This window comes from Prunus mume, linkage group LG3 (assembly GCF_029339155.1).
Source record: "Prunus mume cultivar Tortuosa linkage group LG3, ASM2933915v1, whole genome shotgun sequence".
In the NCBI taxonomy this organism is placed as follows: Eukaryota; Viridiplantae; Streptophyta; class Magnoliopsida; order Rosales; family Rosaceae; genus Prunus; species Prunus mume.
The window spans coordinates 19900439-19919394 of NC_142700.1; the positions used below are offsets into that span (position 1 = coordinate 19900439).

The following is an 18956-nucleotide window of genomic DNA, read 5'->3' on the forward strand; positions in this document are numbered from 1 at the left end:
GAATTTCTCACACACACACACGCACAACTTAAAGATTATTTTTTTGTTAAGAGAGTTTCACCTAAAACCAAAGGGATACATTCATAAAATTTGTCAGGCATCTAAATCCAAATAAACTATGCCTAAAATGACATCTAAATTTATCAATTTCTTAAAACTCTACATAGTGGCAAGATGAAGAAGCTCTGTGTCCTCGTGCAGGTTAAATGCAATATCATTTATCCGTAGAAAAATTCGTCTTGTGTTGAGGCATTTTATCAAACACATTGCCTTCAAAGCACTAATGAAAGAAAATTATATTTGATTGACCCCTTTTGGCCTTTAATTGATACCCAAGTGACCTAGTATTCTTGAGTAGAGATCCAAGTGAAGATTTTTTTTATGCTCATCGTTTGTTACATAGAGCCATCAAATTTGTTCGCCAATTAATTAGCAATACACGTGTTAAAGTTCAGAGTGCACTTAAAGTTTGAACGAATGAAACACTGTCACATTAATTTGGTGTAACAAAATTCACAACTTTGGACAAAAATCCTTCTAACATGAAAGTTGAAGGAAATAAACACAGACTTCAAATTGAGTATTTACATAATGCGCATGTCATCATCAAGAAAACAGTTTGCTAATTAATAGACATTCAGCTCTATACCAAAACCTAGACTTATTCCAGCACCTTACATGATAACGCATATAGACTTTTTACCCGAGCTGGCCTCTGATTTGGGCACCCTCTTTGTAGCATTACCGGCCTGCGGAAGTGCTGGTGGTTGTGGTGGCAATGATTGCGATTGTGATTGTAATTGTAGTGGCTGAGATTGCTGTGGAACTGACGACGATGTTGATGGTAATTGTAACGGTGGCGGCGGCGGCGGCGACAATGGCATCATTATGAGACGACTTGGATCATAATAATCAATCCCTCCAAATGGTGGACAGGGATAATAAGGTTGCACCGCATAAGGGTTATATCCATGTCCATATCCATATCCATGTTCATGTCCATATCCATATCCATGTCCATTTCCATATCCATCTTGTCCAAAACAATCGTAGCCCTCCTTGACCTCACCATCAAACGTAAGACTTTTTAGGTCTGCATGTTTCCCTGACCCATCAAGCACCATTAGAAGTGTACTTGGATTTACTTTCCCTGAAACTTTCACTGTCCCTTGCTCTGCATCTATGTCAATTTTATAGACACCTAAATTTCAAAATAATAATAAGTAACAAATCCTTAATAAAAGTAGAAGATATGCAGTAGCAAAACCATTTATTTTCTAGAAAAATAAGAAATAAGAGAGACGAAAAAGGGAAAATACCATAGATGTTCTGCAAGACATCATAGATCTTTGTCTTGCATGCTTTACATTTGATGTTCACTTTCAGAACACAAGTCTGCAAAAGAATGAAATAAAATATATATCAAATACCGTGAGATATACCAAGAACGAAATTTATAACCACCACTATAATTAAAAATAAATAAAAACGCCAGTAGGTATAACTCAGTTGGTTGAGCTCCTCCACCTCTATCCATGTGGACAGAGGTTCGAAACCAGACACCCAATGGATATTTGTATAAACCCCATTCCCCCATCGCTTGTACTCACCATATCAAATAAATAAAAACAAAGTATTGTAAGGATTCTAGTCTAACCATTTGTGCAATGGAAGAATCCATGAGAGCAAATTCTGATAAAATTTCTGCAATGGGTTCTTGCAGCTTTGCTTGAAAGGTTCGTATAGACCCTTGACTTTTTTCTGTGTCATCATTTATAAATTAATTTTCGTTGAGATAATTACTAGCATTTGTATATTTTGTAGTTGTATTTTGGCTGTCACATTCGCAATTAATTCCTAAAATCTCTCTTCTCGATATTCCTTGTAATTTTGATTGGGACGAAATATTATGTCCAGTTGTGAAATTACTGTTTCCAGCACGTAATGGTGGAATTAATTTTACTTTTCGACTTTTACTTCTTAATTTTGATTGAGAAAATATAAGTGTGAATATAGGACAGTTGTCTTTGTAAATTCGTCACAAATTCCAGCTATGCTCACTTTCTTCATGCTTTTAAGAGAATCTCTCTCTATCTCTGCAATTATGAAAGCAAGGCAAAAGTCAAATGAATTAAAAAGAAGATAAATATCGAGGAAATACCAAAAAAGTAATTTCACTTCTTCTTTTTCCGGGAAAAAGGTATTGTAATTTCTTTATGGTTTTTTTTATATCGCAATGTTGCATGAACTTATACCCGAATTTCAATTTGGTCTCGAAGTGAGTTGCATGGTATGGCCGTGGTTGATTGGAGGGTTAGGAGAGGGGAGAGGAGGAGATGAGTTTTCAAATTGATCGTTTTAACTCTCAAATAGAGAATGTGACGGAAAAACTCAAATGTCACAACTGAGAGAGTTTGATGACCAAATTGACTCCAAAACAAAAATCGAAGACTAAATTGACTCAGGTATAAGTTTAAGGAGTTGGAAAACCTTTTCTTAATATATGAGTTAGGAATGGTTGGCCCAAGTGCACGGTACAACCCACCTCTGTAAAGGAAAATTTGATAGTTTTGGCAGAAGCGATTTAGCCTTCTTCAATTTGTTTTGGAATAAAATTTTCGTGAATTAATTATCACTTTGACCGTTGAATTTAAATTTGGGCCCTTGAATTTTTTTTAAAAGTTAACTCAAGTTTAATAAGACTCATGGCCCTCAGATTTCATCACATTAAAGACACAATTCTGGAGGATCAACATTCAACATGACAATTAGTCTCTGGATGTCCCCCATTTTTGCGCCTCACCGAGATTCGGGTGCGATTAACTGACATTTAATCAAATTCTCTCCCCTATACAATGGTTTTGCAATGAAAATGTGGATTATGCTTTGCAGAAATCCTATAATTTTTTTTTCTCCTATAAGGTAACAAGAACAGATGTAGAAGATGTTAGATGTAGACTCCACCTTCAATTTTAGATGGTATGTACACCGCCGACAAAAAGTTAAGTTCATGCACAGACAACGCTTCTAACTCAAATTTCACTCCTCTTTCCAGCATCAATTGTAGTTCCAATCTAAAAGGACAAAACTACTTCAAGTTACTTAATCCAGTCATATGATGGATGAAATAAGAAAGCTAACAGAGTCTTACCTCCACTCTGGCACTTCTCTTTGTAAGTAGCATCTACGTAACATGGCTTCCGTTTTCCTCTTGTCTGGCATGGTTATAAGGAACCTTATTTAATGTTACTAAAAGAAATAGTAATGCCAATGTAAATGAAGCACCATATCTCTCACTCACCTTGTGCTGTCAAGGGAAGGAGACACTGTTGTGGAAGTTGGTACTTCTCTGAGTCCAAAAGGAAGCCTCCAAGCCAGAGTATCTCAGGGACCCGTAGAAATTTTGCATCATAGGCCAGTTGCTTACATCACAAAAGAGTGGGTTAAAATTGGATTGTAACTTTATTTACATTACACTATATGAGCAGTCTACAAAAGAATCGACTTATTCAGCAGTTCTCAATCCTCAATATTTGCAGTCTTCCTAGGTAGTTCACATGTTATTTAAGTTCGTAAACTATAGATAACAAGTTCATAGAGTGATCTGGAAGCCTAACCATAGAACCAAACCGATATGTGGACAGGATGTCAAAACCGTACGGATCACAGTCTACCAAGCAATAGGTAGGGAGATGCAAAGTATCAACAAGAAGCCCCAAAAACCTGGCAAACATAAATGAAAAGTATGTAAAGTATATAGACAAAAGGGAAAATAAAGTGCAAACAGACAAGGCAAGGCACTCTGTTACCTTCTTGTGGAAATATCAGGATATCCACGTCCCTGTGAAGAAAACAAAAATAGCACACCAACAAAAAAGTTTAATAAAAGCTGTTTCAAGGATCAATGAGAGTTATTTGACCAAAAACAAGGGTGTATGCTTACAGTGATAACGATGCAGTGGTTTGTGTTGCAGAACTGGTCATTTGCCAATCGTTGAAAAACTATACAGAATACGAATAATGGTTTGTTCATAGAAACACACATCAAAATCAAATGATATCCAGCTAAAGCACCAGGGTTGCTAACAAAAAGAGCAATTACCTGATTCTTTCTCCACAACAAGTATGTATTTTGCTACACTAACAATATCTGCAGGTTAGAATTAATGATTTGAGCATGTTTTTGGACTTCAAATGACACTTAGGGTTGATTATGTAATTACCAATGAACTTGTAAAGTTTACATTATCGAATTTGAATATCCATTGATTTTAAACAAGAAAATTTTAATATTTTAATTAGTTCTCTCCTAGTTATCATCTGAATACCTTTGACCTCTTCAACATGAATGGGAACAGGAAAGGCCTGTACATGAACCAGATGCAGATGTTTAAGTTCAGACACAATAAAAATACGATTATGCAGAAGATGTCATCAAATCATTGTTTTTTAAAAAACATGTTCCATTCTTACAGTGTTTGGCCTATTTATGCAATCAAACATGTTTCCAGCTTCTGAGAACCTTAACCAGCCCATTACCAACCTATAATGAGATAAAAACATTAATTATCAGTATGAGTTGACAATACTTAAACCATGATCACAGTGATATCAACTCAACGAAAAAGTACCATAAACATTTGAACAATTTTACCAATATTGTAAGGAAAGTTGAACCATACTGAACTAACAGGTGCAAGCCCCAAGAATAACAATGTATTCAACGGACCAAAAATACACAAATGTAAATGTAAATGATGATTGGCACAAGTCATTTTTATGAAAAATCAAGCAGCAATGTATGCCATTATCTTCTTGTCTTCGAAAATCAAGCGAAATTTTCATGCATACCCTTTTCCTACAGACACCTGCCAAAAGAAGGCAACATGAAGTAAATACCCCAAATGCTGTATGCGGCCTTATAAATTATTTGAAGCTCATGTGGCAATTTCAAGAGTCTAAAGAATACTACTACTTTTACTAATCATACATAACACGTTGGAGCACATTACTATATATAAATAGCTATAAATTTGATAAGGCCGATATAAGAGTACCCACCACGTTCAGATTGTGACGACTACACTGCATAAGGATGCATATGTCATTGATCGCACGGTCTACAATTGACTGATCTGCATTGTAAATTAAGCAGAGAATATTACTAATTACTTGGAGAGGAGAGACCATGGACATAATGCATCAAGAATTTCCCATTAGAAAATATCACATCTAATCAAATATACCATATGTTCTCATATTATCTTACCACAAATCAGTAGGCCTCAATTTCTATGCCCATGATAATTTGAAAAATACAATGCATTTTTACCAAGGTTTAATTCGTGTAAAAAGAAGAATAACATTTATCATAATCCAAGTTCAAGGTCTTATAACAAACTATATCGTACAGCCCATATACTAAGGATTTATTCTTTGACATTGGAAATGAAAAGTAACTCAGATTCACCTGAAAATACAGAAGGGTGCATGTAATAGATATCTCTCTTAGACCCATGTCTATTTTCTTGCAGAAGTTGCTGAACAATTACTAGAACCCTAAGCAAAACATCTGAAACAGATTCGGGGAACCGGGTAATCAGTAATTCGTGCATTACATAAATCTCTTGTACATTTATGATAGAGTTCAATTGTCTGTTATGTCCTTAGGCTGCCAATCAAAAATGGAAGATGAACACTTATTTCAGCTCATTTTGAAAAAAGTAGTCTGTGTATTGTTAAAAAACGAAAAACAAAATCTAAGCTGCACTACATGAAAAGTTAAATACCATACCAAGCGCAACGTAACCTACCCAATCTACGCAAATGGCTTTCCCTTCGAAGTGTGAGAGTCTCCTTCAAAATTGGCAAATCAGAGCTACAGTAACTGCGCATAACAATGTACCAGTTTGGATAACTAATTATTAATTACTACCCAATCTACGAAATAATTATTAATTTTCCCGGAATATCGCCAAAGAAAAAAAAGAATACTGAACACATTAAGAACTCTGTGGTGCTTGTTTGGTTGCTGAGAAAAACCAGGAAAATCTGAACGATCAACTAAAATCGAGAAAGAAAGCTTAGCATTTAACCAATTCGAATCGGGCTTCGTGCAGTAATTTCTGAAGCGATCGATGAGAATCTCCGGAGACCGTCCATTGCTGAGATCTTCAACTATAGCTCGAGTTAATTCTGCGCTCCAAAAAAATTTAACAAAAAAAATAAATGAGAAACTATAAATTAGCTTCTACTTGAAGAAATTGATTTCGAATTGGTTTACAGTATATAAATTGACGAGGACCTCTGATTTTTCTTAGCAAATCGCAAGGCCGAGGCTGGGAGCTCCATCTTGAGTGCTTTCCCTCCATAATTCTTGCGTTAATGGAGATTCTTTTAAAATGATTTCTGGGTATTTATAGGCTTGCTTGTGGGCCGGGTCAGTTTAGATCCGCTTGGTAAGGAATAGAACTTAATGAACTTATGTGTTTGTCAAACTTGGGCCTTTTAAACTTGGTTCTGGTGTAGAAACTAATGTCATGTTTACTTTCAAGAAATCGGGGAACTTAAGAATAAGGGGATAATGAATTTGTAATTGGTATCGGAATCATTCCAATTACTTATTCTATGGTAAAATTCATAATCAGATACCCTCTAAACTAGAAATCATATCAACTAGGGAGAGTAGTTAATCCGATTCCAATTCCTTATTCTCAAATTCTTCAATTGCCCAATTCATGACTTCCGAAAGTAAACATGCCCTAAATCAGTAGCAATTGTAAACTGGGAAAATATGAGCTAATTGAACAAATGCTAAAGGTAGCAATTGGATTCAATAAAGAGAATGTGACCGACCAACCTTTATCCACCCATAAGATTAAAAGCTCACGTCTTTTATTCAACAAAGTCATTTACTCTTCTTGATGGAAGTTTTGTGAAATTCTAAATAGAGAATAGAAGACTTTGGTGAGCATATGATGAGTGAGTGAATGAGATATATTATGATGAAAAACCGTGCGTTGGTGTATTAATGACGGTGCCTCCTCCACATGTTGTGGCCCATCGTCCTACACGTCGCACACAGATCAAACACAGTTGAGAGGCTTGGACTTCCAGACTGAGATCTTCCAGACGTGTGAAGAATTGAGAAGCAGAATTTGAAGATGCAGCTTAATTATTCTGGTGGCTGGTGAGTTTTCTCTCTGAACTAACTTGATACTTGAAACAGAGTTAGTTATGTCAGTTGGTCTGAGAGCAGCAACAACCCTCACTCAGCTTAAGGTTTTCATTTCGAACTGGTGTGCTATCTTTCGCAACCCGCCTAAACTGTTTGGCTTTGCAAGTCTTCTAATTTGCTGAAATCCTAATGGCTATGGATGATGTGAGGGAACCTTTGATTTCAGCACTAGGAGATCCTTCACCTCAAACAAAGCAAAAGAATCCTATGAAGAGTAGAACATATCGCCGTTGCAAAAGTGCTCCTCTTGCAGAGTATGTACCCTTAAAGACAACCGACACTGGCTCAGTTCCAGTTACTGAATCCATATTTCAAAATTTACGCCCGAATTTTCAGAAAGTAGCTCTATTCTTGGCTGTCTACTTAGGCATAGGAACTATCTGCTTCTACCTCGTCAGGAACCAGATCAAGGGAGAGAAGACAAATGGAGTTCTTGATGCTGTTTATTTATGTATTGTGACAATGACCACTGTTGGATATGGAGACCTAGTGCCAAACAGCATTCTTTCGAAACTACTGGCTTGTGCTTTTGTCTTCACAGGAATGGCTCTTGTTGCGTTGATCTTGAGCAAAGCAGTCGACTACTTGGTTGCAAAGCAGGAAATATTTCTTGATAAAGCCTTACATATGCATCAAAAAGTAGGTTGTATTGAAGTTCTTAAAGATGTTGAGACTAACAGTTTGAGGTACAAATGCATTGTGGCCTTTATCCTTCTTTCGGTAATCATAATTGCTGGCACAATCTTCCTAGCTACTGTTGAGAAATTGGACCTTGTAGATGCATTTTATTGCGTTTGTTCTACCATCACAACCCTGGGGTATGGAGATAAGAGCTTTTCAACTCGAGCAGGGCGTGTTTTTGCAATATTCTGGATATTGACAAGTACCATTTGTTTAGCTCAGTTTCTCCTCTACGTTGCTGAGCTAAACGCCCAGAACAGGCAAAGGGCATTGGTCAAGTGGGTTCTTTCTCGTAGGATGACAAATGTAGATTTGGAGGTAGCTGATCTTGATGGTGATGGGGTTGTTGGGTATGTGGATTGTGATTTTTTTTTTCTGGGCTTATTTCTGAATTCTAATTTGCTGATGGTTTCATAACAAACTTTCCATTCTCTTTCTTGTCCTTTTTTTTCATAGGGCTGCTGAATTTATCATATATAAGCTCAAAGAGATGGGGAAGATTAGCCAAGAAGATATTAGACTTGTGATGGAGGAATTCGATGATCTCGACGTTGATAAGTCAGGGACCTTGTCGACATCAGATATAATGCTTGCTCAACCACCTCAAACAGAAAAGTAACTCTGGGATTTTGCTGTGGTTTCACGTTTACCTGGAAATGTTGAGTATTCTCAAAAGTTTCCTGTTAGTTTGTGTTATGTATGTTTGCTTACCCTTTCTGTGATATAAATCTTTATACACAAGGCCATATCAGAAACACTCCCAATATAGCTCTTCCCTATGAACACTTTGGTTAAAATCAAAGCATTTTAGTGATCATCGTTCATTTTGGTACTGGATTGATGCAATGTGTGAAATCAAATTGCACAATGACAATTGCTAGCATTGAAATTTTGCATTTCCATGACCACGAAAGGCTTCACTTGTCAGCGACATCTAGTGGACACACAAATTTTTGCTCCTTCATCAGATTGTAAAATAGGACTTTTCTAGCAACCTAAAGAAAGTGATTCATCAAATCGGAATAAATCTTTTTTTATTGCGAGAGATTATGATGTTACTTATACAATGTTATATGCTTCTGCATTTAGATTTTAACTTGAAAGGAAAGGAAAGGATCTGTTCTCTTTGAGTTGGGCTAGGCAAGACACTTCCTATGGCCCAGATTCAAATTTGGATTTGGCGTTATATGGTGGATCTGAGCCCAGCAGCAAGCACATCAAAGCAATGCCTCACTCAGATGCAAGGTTTAAAATATCAAGGATAAATTACTCAAATGGTCCTCAAATTTATACTCGATTTACATTTTGGTCATTCAATTAAATTATTCGTTAAAATGGTCCATCAACTCTATATTAGTCGCTCCATTGGTCCTACCGTTACATTCTGTCAATATTTCCATTAAATCTGAGGGCAAATTAGTCATTATTTACCCTAAAATTTGGTTAAATCTAACAAAAAATTATATGGTAGGACCACTAGAGCGAATAATATAGAGTTGATAGAACATTTGAACGAATAATTTAATTGAGGGACCAAAATGTAAATCAGGTATAAGCTTGGGGACCATTTGAGTAATTTACCCAAATATCAATGGTTTCGGAAATATAGGTAGTCCAAAAACATGGGAAATTCAATGGAATATCGGTATATTATTGATATTGATAAAAATTGAATAAAAACCACGGAAATGATAAGAAAAACATGAAAAAATTCCTTGAAACTTTGGATGATGTTTTTTTAGTCAATTATCTATTACTTTATCACAAAAAATTGGAAGGAAATACATTGCATGATGGGTTAACTAATTTAAATTGATTATATAGCGAGCTCACAAACACTGCAAGTGTAGAAAATATGTAATAATTAATGAAAGAATACTAAACACACCATAATCATTTATTTATAATGATTTACAAAAATATTTTACACTTCATATCCTGCATGGTATGATACATGAGTGACTTAATACCACATAGAGTTCCTGTAAGGTTCAAATTTGAGTTATTTACTCTAACACCCTAAGATTTTCGGCTTTTTCACAAAACTCCTTAAGGTTTTATAAACTACAAGAACATCCTAAGGTTTTATAAATTACAACACCGTGAGGTTTTAAATTGTTTTCACAAAACTCTTTTCATTGATTTTTCATCCAAAGATTGATGATTTTATACCAAAAAAAAATTTCTCCAAATGACAAAGTTGACCTTTGAGATTGCATATACTTCATTGACGTTAATTTTGTCATTTGCATAAGTTTTTTTTATAATTAAATCATCAATTTTTGGACAAACAATCAACGAAAAGGGGTTTTGTGAAAACAAACTGAAACCTCAGGGGGTGTTCGTGTAATTTTTCAGACTTGAGGGGGTTTTCTGAAAACACAAGAAACCTCAGAAGGTGTTAGTGTAAATAACTCTTCAAATTTTTCATTGTCATCATCATCTCAATAGTCTCAATATTGTCGATATTTTGGCCAAATATTATTGAAGTGTGAGAGAAATTATCGACATCGATATTTTTCGATATTATCGATATTTATTCGATATGTGTATGGATATGTTCCAAAATATCATTAACCCGAAAAATGATAATATCCTCAATAGTTCTTCGATACTATCGATATTTTAGCTTTGCTCAGATGTCAAACAAAAATTATTGTGGGACTATCTATAAGAGGTTGATGACTAATCCTCATTCCCCTCTAATCCTCTTGAAAATGGTGGGATTATGAGGGGTAAGTTTAGTCATCAACCTCTTATGAATAGTCATCATTCATCCTCCAAGTTATACAACAATATTCATATTATGTCTTAATTGCGAATGAAATGTAGGCATTTTGCTAGTGTAGTCCAATCTAGTCCACTCCTCCCCTAATGAACAAGGGGCAATTTTTTTCTCCTCTCCCTCTCACTTATATCATTTTGGGCTTAGCTAAGTTGGCTAGAGTGAAAATTTGGTTAAAATACATTTCCCTTATAAAAATAATAATAATCTTACAAGGGTACAAAATATAAATAAAACTTTATCACTCTCAACTAATCCAACTTCTCCGATTTAGTCTTGTATCGCCCACTAATTGATCTGAAAAACAAAATAGGTTAGGGATGAGCAAACCACTGCTCAGTGCGTAAATTATGTAGTATGTCAGTCAAGCAATGCCATTTTACACACTCTAGAAAATATAATAAAAAGATACACAATCCAAATCATATCACATCATTACTTTATATCTTGGTCATCATTCACAAATTGTACCTGGCACGTGACCCCTTTCGGCCTCACTGCCGTATGTCCTTGTCCAGTACATTTATTCTTCGGATACCCAGTCACTGAAGTTCTCATGTGCTATCAATAGTACGTACTTCACAAAAACTCCCAATAATATATATTGTGTGAAATATTGTACAAATTAGACATGCTTGACTTAAAAATAGAGATAGATTTGTAAATCGAATAAATCCATGATTTTCACATTTATCACAAAATAAGAACTTTTATAACACATTACATAACCCACTCACCATGATAATGATAATTATAAAATCTTGCAAGACAAACTCTCTCTCTCTCTCTCTCTCTCTCTCTCTCTCTCTCTCTCAAAACACTACTACATGTTAGAAATATATTCTAAAGAATTGGAATGAATGATTGAAGCAAGGAAATTTATAGGAGGCTACAAAAGTACATATTAGAATATTAAGGGAATAAATGACTAATTCATTTCCACCAATGATATCATAAGGGAATATGTGACTCATTCATTTCCACCAATGATATCATAAGTAGGGGTAGAAGCACGTGGGGACCAATGCAGTCACTAGCCCCCACTGAAATTTTATCAAAGAAAAAAAGTACTAGTATGTAGCCCAATTTCCTCTAAGCTAAAAGTACTTTACCACATGGGCCATACCCAACAGCCAAAGAACTATGTCACCAAATAGGCCTTATTTACAAGCCAAATTTCCTACAACCATACTCTACCCATTCCCAAAAGGATTAGAATTATTATCATAATTATATATTGCATTCTTGCATCAATCAATAAGGACACAGCTTCCCTCTTTCCCTGGAAGAAGGTCTTCCTACTTCCTGCAAATTACAGTTTGACATATGCAAAAATAATTCATCAAGATTCTCTATTGGTTTGATTAATATATTGCTATGAATTGAATGCTCAATTTGTTTCGGTTTATAAGTTTGAGAAGATATTCATACTTGTTTCAATTTAAATTTAGTCCATATTCATGCTTCAATTATGGAAAGATTTTTCAAAAGAAAATCAAATCAAAGTCTGAGTTAGTGGAGTCTTCACTGCAAAGAGTCAAAAGAAAAATGAAAGTAGTTCAAACCCAAACTACTACATGGTAGAAATTTACTCTAAAGAATTGGAATGAATGATTGAAGCAAGGAAGGAGGGTATTCAAAAGAGAAATGAAAGTAGTTCTAACCAAACTACATAACTTAACCTAGAAAATCTGTCAGCTGATCCTGGATTACGTAACCAAATATTGAGTTACCATCCAAATGTTCAAGACCAAGTTCGAAGAGCTTATCTCCAAAAAGGTCCTTGTCAACCTCGAGGGCATAATTTTCCTTACAAAAACTTTGGAGCCAAACTAAGACGGTTTAATTTTGCTTGGTTTAGTGAGTTTCATACTTGGTTGGAGTACATCATAAAAAAGATGATGCCTTTTGACTATGTTGTTATCTCTTTAAACCTGATATTGGAGAGCAATCTAGGGGTAATCTTTTGTTGGTGTTGGATATTCAAATTGGAAGAAAAAAGAGAGACTACAAACTCATGTTGGAGGACCAAATAGTGTCCATAATAAAGGTTGGAGAAGTTGTGAGGTCTTATTAAACCAAAAGCAACATATTGAAACAATTCTCTCAAAACACTTAAACCAAGATCAAATGGATTATCGAACTCATTTAGGTGCATCAGTTGGTGTTAGTAAGATACTTTTACAACAAGGGCTTCCATTTTGTGTGCATGATGAATATGAAAATTCAACCAATCAAGGGAATTTTCTTGCATTTTTACGATGGCTATGTCGTTTCAATGATGATATAAAAGCTGTCATGCTAAAAAATGCTCTTCAAAATATGAAGTTGACATCACTTGATATCCAGAAGGACATTTCAAGTGCTATTTCAACTAAAATTATCAATGCAATCATCAGGGATATTGGTGATTCATTATTTGTCGTTCTTATTGATGAATCATGTGATATGTCTTCAAATGAGCAAATGGTCATTGTACTACGTTATGTGGATAAAGGTCATGTAATTAAGCGTTTTCTAGGTATTGTGCATGTTACAAATACTAAATCTTCCTCACTGAAGTTAGTCGTTGATTATTTGTTTTCAAGACATGGATTAAGCATCTCTAGATTGCGAGGGCAAGCTTATGATGAGGCAAGTAATATAAGAGGTGCGTTTAGTGGTCTTAAAACACTCATTCTAAATGAGAATGACTCTGCTTTTATGTTCATTGTTTTGCTCAATTTCAGCGAACTCTGGTAGCTGTGGCAAAAAAACATTCATAAATTGCATATTTATTTACTATGGTTTCTAATGTGGTAAATGTTGTGGGTGCATTTGCTAATTATCGTGATATGTTGAGATAAGCATGCTGATGCAGTTTTTGAAGCACTCAATAATAATAAGCTCTTAAGTGGGCATGACCTGAATTAAGAAACTAATCTCAAGTGGTCAAGTGATACTCGACGGAGTTCTCATTGTGATTGTTTAATCAGTTTGGAAAACATGTTCCTGTCTATGATAGATGTACTTAAGATTGTAAGAACAGATGAATTAGGTTATGAACAAAAATTTGAAGCAAAGGTTTTATTGACTTTTATGCAATCATTTAGCTTCATTTTTGGTCTACACTTGATTTAAAAAAAAAATTGGTAATCACAAACGACTTATCTCATGCACTACAAAAAAATTGGTAATCACAAACGACTTATCTCATGCACTAAAAATTGGTAATCATTTAGCTTCATGTTTAATTTCATTATTAGATCTGTGCAAACTGGGCTCTATTTGTTTCCTGGGGAAAAAATTTAAGGGCAAAGTGAAGTTATTGGATTGCAAATGCAGTAACTTATAAAACTAATGAATACGAATTTAACCACTTGAGTTCAGATTCTGCTAGGATTCCTTCTTTTTTTTTCAAACTAATTGACTGGTATGGTTTGTGATTAATATTTTTGAATGATCTGTGCTTTACATGTTGAAATTTTGGCATTTGATATTTGTTTGGTTGTTGAGTAGATGTTTTATGTTTTACTAACAATGAATGATAGGAGGAAGTCAGGTGTGGTTTTGCATCGCAAGTACATTTTATGTTCTTCATTTTTGTTTAAGCTGTGGCAATGTCTAGTGGTGAGTGATGGAGGAGAGTGAGATTGATTTGCTTGTTTATGTGCAGTTTAAGCTGTGGCAGTGTCTACTGGTGAATGTTGATTAAAGTTTTTGTCAAACAACATAGGAGATGACTATCTGCTTGGTTTCTTTTATGTATTCATTATGCTTTCTCAATTTGCTTCAAACAGCATAGGAGATGACTATCTGCTTGGTCATATAAGTTGTTGTGACAGTGAGTATATTGGTGTGAAGCATATTTTGTTATACCATGATATTACTTTATTTGTTTCCTATTGTCCTTAGGTGTGAGAAGTAAACAAACTTAGATACCACCATGCACTCTCATCCCTAGAATTCACTTTTATTCTTCTATTTAATTTTTTTCCTAGTTACTGATTGTAGCTTGTCAACTAGAGTGTTTTTGCATAGGTTATATGTGATAGAGATTGATTTTTGTTATATCTTAGAAATTAGATATTATGTTTTATAGAATATGATTGTAGTTCATATTTTCGTTATATTTTAGGTGGAAATAGTTCAAAATCAAAAGCAATAGTTGTTTTGGATGACTAGGTGAGTATGGTGGTGATTATGGATGAAGGTCACTCAGTACCAACAGTGGTGAGTTCACTAATTAAGTGGTCTGTGATATTGAATGATTTATTGATATGTGATTGAATGAGATATTGGGCTTGCTCTGTTTTGGTTTCTGTCTCCATTATGTTTCGGTTGCTGTCTCCAATTTTTTTTTTTTTGGGTTTCACTTTCAGTTTTGAAGGCAGGATGTTTTTGCATAAGGTGTTAGAGATTAAATTTTGTTGTTATCCTCATGACTGAACGGATTCGGGGATGTGAACTAATTATATCTTTTTTGTATACTTTTTACAGGTCAACAAAAATAGTGTATATATGTTCTTTTACATGTCCTATCTTGGGGTCCAATAACAATGACACTCATCCATGTTGCAGCTAAAGCCCTTTATACCTCTATGGCATGTGTTCTTATTAGTAATCTTGGAGAATCAATTACAAAACCAGCACGTGATTCTCTTGTTGCAGAGTATGAGTGATGTCTACTGCTCGCAGGATGTGTGTGAGTATTGTTTTTTAGCTTGCTAGGAGTGTGTTTTTGCATAGGTTATATGTGACAAAGTTTGTATTTGGAATTATTATGATTGGGTATAGTTCTCAATAAAATGTCTTTTATTTTTAAAGCTCAGTTATTGTACTTCTCTCTTTTTTTAAAATCATTTGCTCAGGGTATACTAGACAATTTAAATATAATGTTATGAAACATGAGCAAGCAAGAAATTGATTAATATTTTTTAAAAAAACATTAAAGTCAATCACGGCGTGCAATGAATGCCTTAAATTGTAATAAAAATGGTCTTTCATGGCGTGCATAGTAAGCCGCAAAAAGTATTTTACAGCCCATAATATATGCCGTAAATGAAACAGGTGGGCCTTTCGTGGCACGCGATGTGCCTTAAATACCCTTTTATGGCCTGCATTGAAAGGTCTTTTAAGGCGTGCAATAAACACCGTAAATGAAATGGACTTTTACGACTCGACCTTTCGTAGCGGCGTGCACCGTAAATACCATTTTACGATGCGCATTGCATACCGTAAATACATGTTTTTCTAGTAATGAATGCTACATGACTTACAAGAAAATAGATTTGGGGATGATTGGGAATCACAAGATCATGTTCCTAGTGGAGAAGCAAATAGTTTTACAAAATTGGTGAGTGATGTAAAGCAAGAATTGTATCCTGGTTATCGGAATATCTCTAAATTGTCTTTCATGGTGAAGTTGCTTCACTTGAAGATAATTAATTGATGCACCAATAAATTTTTTACAACTTTGCTTCAGCTGTTAAAATAGGCATTTCCTAATGGTAACACAATACCAAGATCTTATCATGATGCAAAAAAAAATATTAGAGAGTTGGGTCTTGGTTATGATAAGATTCATGTATGTGAAAATAATTGTGTGCTTTTTTGGGAGGAACATGAAGATGAACAAGAGTGTCCAAAATGTCATACCCCTAGGTATGTTATAGGCAATGACAAAAGGAAAAGGATTCCCCAAAAAATCTTAAGACACTTGCCTTTAATTCCTAGGTTGCAAAGGCTTTTTATATCTAAAAAAACTACTCTAGATGTGAGGTGGCATAAGGATAGAAGAATTGATGATGGGGTGTGGAGACATCCAACTGATTCTGAAGCATAGAACTACTTTGATCGACAACACGAATCATTTGCATTGAATTCAAGGAATGTTAGAACGAGGTTATCGAGTGATGGATTCAATCTATTTGGGAACAAGAGTACAAATTATAGCATGTGGCCAATTTTTCTTGTTCTACACAATCTGCCTCCATGGAAATGTATGAAAGATCCTTTTTTTATGATGTCTTTACTTATTCTAGGACCAAAGGCTCCTAGGAATGACATTGATGTATTTTTTCAACCTTTAACCAAAAAGTTGAAAGAATTTTGGGAAGTTGGTGTTGCTACATATGATGTTGAATGTAGACAAATTTTTCATTTATATGCATCATTATTATGGACAATTAGTGATCTTCCTGCATACGGAGAATTGTCTGGTTGGAGTACAAAAGAAAATTGGCTTGCCCTTTATGCAATAAAGATACATGTAATAAATGGTTGTCAAATGAGAAGAAAATAGTCTACCTCGGTCATCATTGGTTTTTGCCACAAAGTAATAGATTGCGCAAAAATTTGGACTTTGATGGTATGGTTGAGAAGAGGTTAAAACCTAAGTTTTTATCAGGAGATGATGTAGTTGAACAATTGACTCGTGATACACTACCATGTTTCGAGAGGGAGCTTGGAGAGGAAGGAAAGAGAAAGCATTCTGAGGAACAATTAAATTGGACAAAGTGAAGTATTTTCATTCAATTACCCTATTGGAGAACATTGAAATTGCATCACAATCTTGACATAATGCACATAGAAAAGAATGTGTGTGAGAATATTTTAGAAACATTGATGGACACAAAGGGTAAGAAAAAGGACAAATATGGCACTCGGCTTGATATGAAACCTATTGGCATTAGGAAAAGTTTGCACCCCATAAAATGTGATAGTCAAATATGGTTTCCTAGAGCATGTTATACCTTTTCAAAGATAGAGAAAAATGAACTATGTGAATTCTTAAATTAGGTGAAACTCCTAGATGGAATGACATCAAATATCTCATGTTGTGTAAACATGAGGGACTCTCATATTTCAGGAATGAAAAGTCATGATTGTCATTTTATTTTACAATGACTACTCTATTGCATTATGTGCATACTTATCTAAGGATGTCCATAAGGCCATTATAGAGTCATGCTTATTTTTCAAGGAGTTGACTACCAAGACTTTGAAACTAAATGTCTTGGAACGACTCAATAAAAATATTACATTCATCCTATGCAAGTTGGAAATGCTATTTCCACCTTCATTTTTTGACATTACAGTCTACTTACCATTTCATCTAGCTCACGAAGCAATACTTGCTGGACCAGCACAATATTCTTGGATGTATCCATTTGAAAGGTGAGTAAATTTACATTGTTCCGTCTATATGTTTATGCTAAATAATTTTCTATATTAATACATCTTTGCATATGTATAGGAAGATGCATACTTTGAAGGGTTATGTTAGAAACAAAGCCAAACCTAAAAGGTCAATGGTTGAGGGTTATTGTGACAATGACTGCCTAACATTTTGTTCTATGTACCTACGTGGTATTGAGACAAAGTTTAATAAGAAAGATAGAAATTATGATGGAAGTGATGAGACAAAGAAAACTAGATTATCTGTGTTCACACAAAAATTCAAGTTGTTAGGTGGTGTCATTGATGATGAGCTTACTTTGACTGATTGGACAAAGATTCAGCTGTATGTGCTAAACAATTATGAGGATGCGTTCCCGTATATAATGTAAGCAAAATATTGTTTGTAAGTTTCCTTATTCACTATTTGTCTACTACTTACTTTATATTAGCCTGTCTTTTTATGTAGGGAACATAAGGTTGAACTGGAAAAGCAAAATATTACGGATGTAGAAAAGAAGCAAGAAAAAGAATTTCTAGAATGGTTTCTCCAACATATGCAAGCAGAAGATATCGAATCCTTATTAAATTTGGCTAGTGGACCTAATAATTTAGTGGCTCTATACAACAGTTGTGTCATGAATGGGGTTAGGTTTCACACTCAAGATCGAGAGATGAATCATAGAACTCAAAATTGTGAAGTGGTTGTTAAAGGAGAACATCAAGGCAAGAGTGTTGACTTCTATGGTGTTTTGAGAGAGATCAACCTTAGGAGCAACGAGGTTATCATTTTCAAGTGTGATTAGTTCGACCTCGATGAGAAAAAGGGAATGCATATAGATGAATACAAATTCCCAAGTGTTAATATCACTATTACTTGGTATGAAAACGATCCATTTGTTCTTACATGCCAAGCACAACAAGTATTCTATTTAAAGGATACAAAGCTTGGTAATAGTTGGCGAGTTGTAGAGAGCTCACAACCTCGAGGGAATTATGATTTTGTAAAGAGAAAGAAGTAAATTATGTTGTAAAAAAAATGCGAGGATCCATATCAACAAGAGTCGCATGAGTTTGTCAGTTTTGTGGAAGTTA

General features: G+C 34.8%; 4 protein-coding genes across 8 annotated transcripts; 3 read left to right on the plus strand and 1 right to left on the minus strand.

The window, feature by feature from the left end:
- Positions 1 to 1061: 1061 nt before the first annotated feature.
- On the minus strand, positions 1062 to 6461 carry LOC103342724 (meiotic recombination protein SPO11-1). Of its 5 annotated transcripts, XM_089049465.1 has the most exons (17): positions 6305 to 6461; positions 6096 to 6195; positions 5814 to 5887; positions 5471 to 5572; positions 5062 to 5135; positions 4852 to 4868; positions 4474 to 4543; positions 4329 to 4365; positions 4103 to 4150; positions 3944 to 4002; positions 3810 to 3841; positions 3618 to 3723; positions 3302 to 3422; positions 3152 to 3215; positions 2965 to 3074; positions 1320 to 1395; positions 1062 to 1201 (listed from the first exon to the last, which is right to left on the minus strand). In XM_089049465.1, the coding sequence occupies exons 1-16, from the start codon at positions 6369 to 6371 to the stop codon at positions 1364 to 1366; spliced, it is 1113 nt and encodes a 370-aa protein (XP_088905591.1). In that variant the 5' UTR covers positions 6372 to 6461; the 3' UTR covers positions 1062 to 1201; positions 1320 to 1363. The 5 variants fall into 5 exon arrangements, with proteins under 5 accessions (XP_088905591.1, XP_088905590.1, XP_088905592.1 ...); XM_089049464.1 differs by lacking the exons at positions 1062 to 1201; positions 1320 to 1395 and adding an exon at positions 1966 to 2096; XM_089049466.1 differs by lacking the exons at positions 1062 to 1201; positions 1320 to 1395; positions 5471 to 5572 and adding an exon at positions 1966 to 2096.
- A 668-nt stretch (positions 6462 to 7129) lies between these two features.
- LOC148919033 (two-pore potassium channel 1-like) lies at positions 7130 to 8684 on the plus strand. Its single transcript, XM_089049488.1, has 2 exons — positions 7130 to 8268; positions 8375 to 8684. Exons 1-2 carry the CDS (start codon positions 7367 to 7369, stop codon positions 8535 to 8537), a joined length of 1065 nt encoding a protein of 354 aa, XP_088905614.1. The 5' UTR covers positions 7130 to 7366; the 3' UTR covers positions 8538 to 8684.
- Positions 8685 to 12833: 4149 nt separating this feature from the next.
- Positions 12834 to 13445, plus strand: LOC148919034 (uncharacterized). The gene has a single exon (XM_089048767.1). It carries the CDS (start codon positions 12834 to 12836, stop codon positions 13443 to 13445), a length of 612 nt encoding a protein of 203 aa, XP_088904893.1.
- Positions 13446 to 17565: 4120 nt separating this feature from the next.
- Positions 17566 to 18667, plus strand: LOC148919035 (uncharacterized). Its single transcript, XM_089048768.1, has 3 exons — positions 17566 to 17861; positions 17941 to 18249; positions 18331 to 18667. Exons 1-3 carry the CDS (start codon positions 17566 to 17568, stop codon positions 18665 to 18667), a joined length of 942 nt encoding a protein of 313 aa, XP_088904894.1.
- The last annotated feature ends 289 nt before the right edge of the window (positions 18668 to 18956 follow it).

Excerpts from the sequence above, each read along its gene's own strand:
- LOC103342724 (XM_089049464.1), bottom strand. The coding sequence starts at position 6,371 with ATGGAGGGAAAGCACTCAAGATGGAGCTCCCAGCCTCGGCCTTGCGAT. Across the intron at positions 4,151-4,328 it reads TCATGTTGAAGAGGTCAAAG|ATATTGTTAGTGTAGCAAAA; the intron begins GTATTCAGATGA and ends TCTAACCTGCAG. Across the intron at positions 3,724-3,809 it reads CCTGATATTTCCACAAGAAG|GTTTTTGGGGCTTCTTGTTG; the intron begins GTAACAGAGTGC and ends TATGTTTGCCAG.
- LOC148919033 (XM_089049488.1), top strand. The coding sequence starts at position 7,367 with ATGGCTATGGATGATGTGAGGGAACCTTTGATTTCAGCACTAGGAGAT. Across the intron at positions 8,269-8,374 it reads GATGGTGATGGGGTTGTTGG|GGCTGCTGAATTTATCATAT; the intron begins GTATGTGGATTG and ends TTTTTTTCATAG.
- LOC148919034 (XM_089048767.1), top strand. The coding sequence starts at position 12,834 with ATGGATTATCGAACTCATTTAGGTGCATCAGTTGGTGTTAGTAAGATA.
- LOC148919035 (XM_089048768.1), top strand. The coding sequence starts at position 17,566 with ATGATTGTCATTTTATTTTACAATGACTACTCTATTGCATTATGTGCA. Across the intron at positions 17,862-17,940 it reads TGGATGTATCCATTTGAAAG|GAAGATGCATACTTTGAAGG; the intron begins GTGAGTAAATTT and ends GCATATGTATAG. Across the intron at positions 18,250-18,330 it reads GATGCGTTCCCGTATATAAT|GGAACATAAGGTTGAACTGG; the intron begins GTAAGCAAAATA and ends CTTTTTATGTAG.